General features: G+C 33.3%; 1 protein-coding gene across 1 annotated transcript; it reads right to left on the reverse strand.

Annotated features, from left to right (window-relative positions):
• Positions 1–3,120: 3,120 nt before the first annotated feature.
• Positions 3,121–5,710, reverse strand: LOC118038696 (G-type lectin S-receptor-like serine/threonine-protein kinase LECRK3). Its single transcript, XM_035045114.2, has one exon. It carries the CDS (start codon positions 5,694–5,696, stop codon positions 3,306–3,308), a length of 2,391 nt encoding a protein of 796 aa, XP_034901005.2. The 5' UTR covers positions 5,697–5,710; the 3' UTR covers positions 3,121–3,305.
• Positions 5,711–8,600: the final 2,890 nt, after the last annotated feature.

Consider the following 8,600-nt stretch of genomic DNA (forward strand, 5'->3'; position numbering starts at 1 on the left):
TAAACTTTATCATTATTTCGTGTTGAGTTGACTAGAGATTGGTTTTTATATTTTTTATCACATAATAAAATAAAAACCATTTCACTACAACATGAAACCATTTCTTTTGTATTAGCCCTTTTGATATACCCAACATGTTATCGGTTTTTCCTCTTCTGTGCACGGCTTGTGACAAACAAGATGGTTCCTTCTTGAAAAAGAAAAAAGAAAAAACCTAACTATGAAATTGCATTTCCAACCCTCTTCCTCTCTCTGTTTTATATATAAACTGTTAGGACTTTGGACTTCCAGTCTTGCCGTGCGTAAATTTCCCGGTACTGACGATTTATAGCCTGGACGGAGACTGGTGAAGGGCCGACTCGAGCTATTTCGCGTCGTCGAGGAAAAAAAAATGGAAGAAATTATACAAACCTGACAGACGGTTGAAAGATGCGGTTTACCCATATTTCCTATTCAACTCGCTTGGTTCGATTGTCATTGTTTTTGTGCTCTTCCATCTTCTCTTTTAACTTAGAGTGTGTTTGGTATTGCGGTAATTATTGTGGTTGTGGTTTTAAAAAAGTTGTTTTATAAAAAGTACTTTTAATTGAGGTTGGTTTTAAAAAAATAGGTGTTTGGTTAAAACTGTGGTTGAAATTGAGGTTGAATAAAAAGTAGTTTAATGTGTTTGGTTAAGAATGTTTTTGAAATTAAAGTTATAAAATAATTTTAAAATATATATATTAATATTAATGGTTTTAAATTTAAATATTGTAAAATTAATTACTCTTATTACATCATGAAAAAAATAATACTTTATATAAAATATTTTTTATTATTCCATTAAACTATTTATAATTTCATTACGTACAAAATTCATCCGATAAAAATTACAGTTTTCATAACTTTTTGAGCGTGTAATAAAATTAGATAAAATATTATCAGATATAAAATTAATATTATTGTGCGAGTAAATTTAATTGACTCTATACTAGTTTTTCAAGAAAAAAATATTGTTCACATCGCGAATAAATTTAATTCTCTAAACTAGTATTTTTTTTAAAAAAATTAATACAACTATTAAAAAAAAAAACACAGTGAATTGTGAACAGTGCGTAAACAATTATATCAGCTACAATGAACAATATAAATTTAATTCTCTGAATAGTGCGTGAACAGTGCAATTCATTGTGAACAGTGCAGTGAATTGCACTGTTCGGTATTATTTATCAGCTACAGTGGATGAGAAGCAGGTTTTGTATGCTTTTCATTTTCGGCGTTTTGAACGCAAAAGTTGCGTGGATCCCATGCACAATAAATCGAGTTTTTATTATTACCAAACGGCTGCGGACTGCGTTTTAAATAAAACGTAGCCGCAGCCGCGTAGACAAACGGACTCTTAGAAATAATTAATTTAGATGTTGTAATAGTTTAAAGATGCGGTTGTTGTAGTAGTCAGAAGCTATTGAAATCTTGAGTTAAATTAGAGATAATTAATTTTCTTTTTCTTTTTCTTTTTTTGATAGATTAAAAGTTAAGATACGAGTTGAAGTGAAATTTGATGGACATTACCCCTTTTTTTTTTTCCTGCTCTCGTTTCTGGAGCAAAATGCCCCAATTGCACAATGCCTTTCTCACAGGGAACGACACTGTCATTACTTTCTTTTTCTTTGTAATTTTAGAGCAGTCTTATACTTTTCCATTTCATTCTTAAAAAACAATAATTTTATGACCAAATTTACCTATGGAGTGAAAATAGAACTCACACGCCCATATAGAATCACATGTGTCCGACATGGGGTCACTTTTCGTAGGTGTTGACCAGATGTCATCAAGTTGGTAGTGACACTGGCGCGTGGAGAAGATACGCCGTCACTGTTCTGATTGTCTCTGAAACTTCACAAAACCATTCCCGGCAATTCCAGGAAATTTTTTAGAGGTTGTTTTGTAATTTTTAAATTGTTTAATTTAATATTTGTTTAATTTTTGAATTTTTATAAATGGAAGTGTGTGTAGTAAAAGTGAATGTGTTGTTTGTTTGTTTTTATTTTATTTTATTATTATTGATGTTTTTTATGATAAAATTACAAAGAATAAAGAAGAATTTAATAGCTGATCTCGGGTAGAGTGCGTTAGGACTGCTAATACTTTTTTTAATCACAATCATCCCTTACCCGTGAATCTTTGAGAAGACTAGTACATTTAGGTTTTCTAGTAGCCCTCAATTAAATACTAGATGGTGACTCTTAACGAACCAAGCAAGCAGACACCATGTGAGTGACGTGCGACAATTATCATGCCCATTTAGGGATTAATTTTAAAAAACATATTATTGATCAATAACTACGATTTCACCTTGTTTTATCCTATCTTATCTTAATTTCCTCACCCAATAATGCAGCTTAACTTGAACCATACTTCGTCCTAAAATAGCAGCATCAAAGAGCAATTTCAACACAGGATCAGTCGGTGCTAGTGGTTTTGTTTTGTCTGATTGTGGCATCAAAAGAAGAATAGTATGACCACTTCATTGAAATTAATCAGAAGCTTCCTTCTTTTGACCACTTCAATTATAAAAGTTTTCTTTATTGAAAATCTCTAAAATCCTAACAATTTATACATTTTAGATTTTGTTTTATAGAAAATTCCACTAAATCTTGGAGAGGAAAAAAAACCTTTCAATATATATATATATATATATACCAGTTTTTTTTTTTTTTAAAAAAAATCTACTAAATCTCGGACAAAGAAATAATTCATAAAAAGTGATTTATTGTTCAATTTAAAAAAAAATTATTATTTAAGATTTTAAATTTTTATTTATATCATTCCAATATTAGATGATATCACAAGATATAATGTTTTCACTTCTAGGATTTAGAATTGTGCTACAAGTTTTTTCTTAATTAAAAATATCTGAAAAAATAATTAAAATAAAAATTGATTTTCATTTTTTTGCTGAGAAATTATATTTAACATCCTGAATTTTATAATATAACATCCTAAAAGTAAATCAAGAAAAAAAAATCTAATTATATTCGGTTTGCTTTTATATTCATTTTAAATCTTTTATTTTATTTATTACTCGTGAACATGAAAAGAAAAAAATAATAAATGAAAGCATGCGTTTTAAGTCTTATTGTGCAAGGTCTAACACATGATGCCTGAAATAATTTAGGAACTACAGATTATTCAATACAAGGAACTACAGATTATTCAATGCAGGGTAGATAGGTAACATTCATTGGCCTTAGTTTCTGGATATATATATATATATATATGTGTGTGTGTGTGTGTGTGTGTGTGTGTGTGTGTACAAAAAGGATTTAGATTGTGCTGATAAATGATGAAAGATCAGGAGGAACAGAGACTTGAACAGCTCCTTCTAACATCTGCACAACTTTCTTCATTCCAGGTCTTAAAGATGGTTCCTCCTGAATGCACCAAATTGCAACCATCACAAACCTCTCTACCCTTTTCATGTCTTCCATTGCCTCTTCATCTTCTTCTACTAAAAGGTTCAACTTTCCTTCTTTAAGGCAATCACATGCCCAGTCTGCAAGAACTATCTGATCTTCTTGCGTTGCATTAATCTCAAAGTTCTTTCTGCAGCAAACTAGCTCCAGCAAGAGAATGCCAAAGCTGTAGGTATCTACTTTGGTTGTGACAGGCAGGTTCTTGAACCATTCAGGAGCCACATACCCTTTCGTCCCCCTGATTGCTGTCGTTGTTTTGGTTTGGTCCGTCTTCAACAGCTTGGCTAGTCCGAAATCTGAAATCCTGGCGTTAAGAGATTCGTCGAGGAGGATATTTTGAGGCTTGATATCACAATGGATTATCTGGGAGCTGCATTCTTCATGGAGGTAAAGGAGCCCTCTGGCTACACCGAAAGCGATTTGCATTCTTCGGTGCCAACTAGGCCTTGAATATCCAAATATGTAGTTTGACAAGGAGCCACTGCTCATGTACTCGTAGACCAGAAGGCGATTTTGCCCTTCGTTACAGAATCCAACAAGTTGAACCAGATTCTTGTGATTTGTTCTGCCAATAACTTTCACTTCGGTTTTGAATTCTGAGTCGCCCTCGCCGGCCATCTTTTCTAATTTCTTTACTGCGATGAGCGGTTTGTCTTCGTTGGCTAGTGCCCCTCTGTAAACAATTCCAAAAGCACCCCTACCAAGTTCTTCCTTGAATCCTCCTGTAGCTGTTTCCAGCTCATTGTAAGTAAAATTCTGCAGATTCATTTCTGGCATGACATGGAGTTGCGGTACAATCTTTTGTTTTTGTTGGTTCCATCGAGTAAAGAACACGTAGATTCCTAGCAGAAAGAGAACAATTAGAAAGATGGAGCTACCTAAAAGCACCGATCCTGTTGTGATCAAAGTTGATCGATCACTCTTCTTTGCACTTGAACCTGCAGTCCAGTTGCCTTTCCTTACTTTCATCAGGGCTTTATCACTAATACTTGGATCTGTTACCCCATTCGAGAGAGGGCCTCTCTTCTTCCAACAGGTTCCACTTGTATAAGTGGCAACAGCACAATAGCAGTCACTCAAGCAAGCTTGTCTGCACCAATCCTCGTCCACTGAATTAAAATATTCATAATCAGTATATGGAAAGTTTGTGTTAACCATATCCCTGATCATAAATTTATCTATTTCTTGCGATGGATGGCCACAATCCTGTGAAATAAAGTTTTTATAGCATCCCTTCCTCTCATCATTTGGATCAAAGAAAGTGTAACCAGGAGGACACTTGCATCTTGGTCTTTGGTCATCTCCTAATATGCAATAACTGTTGTAACCGCAAGCTCCACTGCCTAGTGATCCCCTAATTACCACGCAGATATTTGAGGGTATGAAGTTCTGCAAAGTCGTCCAGGCCATAGGCCACCTTCTGCTACTGGAAGCAGTCTTTGGATAAACATATTGCCTAAAAACTCCATCATAGTCTATGGTTGCCCTCAAGTAGAGATCTTGCATTGATACTGAATTAGAGAATACCGAATTAAGCATGGTGCCATTTCTAGCTACAAGGTACATATAGCCAGACTGGTTAAAGACCACCCTATAACCGTTTCCAATAGAACTTTGGGGTGGCCAATAAGCAAAATTTGAGATAGTTAATGGATAGTGTGTGGTGTACAAGTTGAGATTCCCATCAACTTGTAGAATGAACTTGAATCTTCCATGTGAATAATTCTTTTCCAGGTAGGGAGCAATTAGTTGAGCACCTAAATTCAGATTTTGTGTGGGCAACAGTGTGTCTGTTGGATCATCAAAACTCTGCCACAAATTGGCACCAGCTTGGCTTGCTACCACGAAGTTTCCTGTGTCAAGCATGGCTGCATAGGCGGCTCCACTTCCACCCGATTGTGGACTACTCCATATTTGTCTGCCTGATTGATCATTTAGAACCAACTCACCATCTTCCGTAAGTTGTACTCTTGATCCCCCCTGAACTAGATCATTTCTATTAGCTGACCAGACTATGGTTCTTTCGGGTATTTTGTTGAACCATATGGCAAGTAGGTAGCCAGCATCACCGACTTGTTGGAATCCAAAAGCAAATTCCCCGGATGGTGAAGTCCAAGGAAGGTTATCAGTTGCAGCAGTGAGAGATGAGCCCAAAGATATGTTGCTGTGAGCCTGACCATTGCTAGAAAATGGCAGCAGCAGAAGAAGGAAGAAAAAACAATATGGTAGTTGAAAATCCATGATGTGAAGATAGTGTTTTTTAAGACATTGCATGATTTAGGGCACAAGCCCTCTTCTCTATTTATGCTGGGTATTGGCGTTGGAATAAAATATGAGTCTCCAACTATCCGCGTACGTATCAAATGAATACATTAATGAAGTAAAAGTAAAGCATTAGAAAATTGTGAGTCTGATCAATAGTCAAGTTTTCCAATATTAACGTGAAGAAAGGGGTGTTCAAAAATGAGAAATTATTAGCAATAAGTCTACAAATTTAGGATTGCATGTGCTTCAAATTTTCTTCATTGAAAATCTCTAAAACCCTGGTCTTTCTGAGAAAATCCAACTAGAACTTGGAGAAAGAAATGCAAAAATGAAGTGTTTTCATACTTAATATCGTTAAATAACTGGTTCCTAAAAAGTTATATATTATGGTCATTTTCACGAAATTCTTATAAATCTCGGAGAAATAAAAAGACTTGAGAAAAATAACTTATTTTATGGTAAGAGATATTAAAGAATAAATTCAATTTAAAAGCTAAAGGAAATTAGCAAAAATTTAAAATAATAATTTAACTAATAAAATTTTGGTATTATATCAAATAACTAGTTTAATTAAAAAATTTAAGATATTAATGATAATTTAAGATATAATTTATATTATTGTATAATAAATAATACTAATGAAATTAATAAGAAGCTTCCTTTTCTCTTGACCACTCCAATTGCATAGTTTTAACTGCTTGGATCTAAGATTATGCTACAACTTCTGTTTTTTTGTTTAAAGAAACAAGGTATAATGGATTCTTCAAGTTCATCACAATCATCAATTAGCCATGAAGATTCTTCTTTTCTACAACTGTTGCTTGTGCTTTTCTTGTCTCATTTTTTATATTTTAAAAATCATTTAAGGTCAGAAACTTAAATCATTAGGTTGTATTAAGAATGATTACAACTCCTGGCCGCTAGATGAGATTTACTCTCATAATATATTACTAATTTTTCTTGCATGATAATGATTTACGATGATTAAATATTTTTGGAAAATTTTCATGCAACAGAAGCAGGTCAACATTACATGCACAGTAGTGATTAGAATAGTAAGAGAAGGTGGAATGCACTTGAGAATAGTTTCAACAAAAATAGCAAAGGAGGCATTCCTAGGATCTTTGAACTCACATACTTGTAACAAAGGATTAAAGAACATATTTAAGCACAAAAATGGTCCATCACAAGGGCAAGCCAGAGTTTTCAAGTCAAACTAAAGTATTAGGAAACCAATTTTCTTGCTTCCAGGCTACAAATTTCATTGAAGGTTTGGACACAAAGACTTCTCAAATCCCAACAGCTGCATTCCAGAAGTCTTTGCCCTTACAAGGAGGCAACGGTACATATGGTGGACCAAGTCCATGTTATTGTAGTTATTGAAAAAATTATTGAAATGGTAAATTTCGATGAAAAAAAGGTAGAATATGGAACAAGAACCACATAAGCATTGGTGTTTGAAACGGTGGAAGTCATTTATTCAACAGAGACTTGGGACCAGGGCAATAAATGAATGGATCCAAAGACTTAAAAATTGCAAATTGGCCCTCTATCAAGTCTTCACAACCAAACAAAGACTTGCATGTGATGCATGACATCTGTCCGCTTTCAAGCCATCCTGAATCACTCTTTGACTAGAAACATTAGCAATAAAAAACATATTAAATAAAATTAATGTTATATATAATCAACTGTTGATTAGCTATAAGTATATTAACACTAACAAATCAGTGATAGGTATTTCATGATTATTTACAAAACTTATTAAATATTAACATATAACCACTAACAAATCAGTGCTCAATCTTCTTTTTGTACACCAAAGTAATAACATGACCACTCTTCTCGACGAAAACGGTAACGTTTATGATTTTGTGTTCTTTAAAAAAAATGGAGAGAAAAAAAGGCAAATATATCATCACAAGAGAGCCAGTGGATTTTTTCACTATATTAGTATGTATCTCTACTTCAAATCTAATACAAAACTTCAAAAGAAAAATGTCTTCTTCTGAATGTTCATCGCATGGAATGTATATTGCTATATTATGTTTATAGATTTGATAGACATGATCAATCCTTAGAAAAAGGCTTGTATGTTTCAAAAATTTTAAACTTAATTAGAAGTTATTTCAAAAAAAAAAATTAGTTTATTTCATATGTTAATTAGTTTTTCTACTTAGCTTTTTTTTTTTTTTTTTGTTAGGTTTATTTTTATCTCTTTATAAGTAGTTGATGTGTTATTTTTTTTATTAGATTATTGAATAAAACATTGCCACCCACGGAGGCAAAATAGACCTGCAATGGGACTTGGAATTTGTTAAGCTTACTTTTCATGCAACAGAAGTATAGCGTCTATGAAAAGTATAGCGTGTTGATACGCAGAAATATTCAATCTAAAGACATCATTTATTTGATGCTAAAAAGTAATATAAAATTATTTTTGAAGTCTAATTTAATAGTTTAAATTTTTAATAAATTAGGCATGCTACTTTCCTGTCTTTCTATGCTGAACAAAGCTGAAAACAGCAGCAACAGCATCCAGCAACCTTAAAAGTCAGTGCTTGCTTCACATGGTCTGCAGTAACTAATTGTTGGACATATTCTTTATTAAGTTTCCTTAAAGTGAATTAACCTCCTACAGTGAACTTAATAGCAAGAATTAGAGCCCAGTAATTGCTTCTTCACAACAATATGTATCCAACCTGCTGCGACAGATCTTATAACCAGCCTGATCAAGCACACCATAACGTTGACTTTGTTCTTTTTTTGCAAGTCTGGTTAATAATTAAGGAAGGTACTTATGGCATGTATGAAGAATATGATCTTGTAGAATGCAAGAGAATGAGACACCAGATTTATATGATCTTGCAAGGAGCAGTG

Source organism: Populus alba, chromosome 3, assembly GCF_005239225.2.
Source record: "Populus alba chromosome 3, ASM523922v2, whole genome shotgun sequence".
Classification (NCBI taxonomy): Eukaryota; Viridiplantae; Streptophyta; class Magnoliopsida; order Malpighiales; family Salicaceae; genus Populus; species Populus alba.

Coding starts and splice junctions, on each gene's coding strand:
- LOC118038696 (XM_035045114.2), bottom strand. CDS start 5,696: ATGGATTTTCAACTACCATATTGTTTTTTCTTCCTTCTTCTGCTGCTG.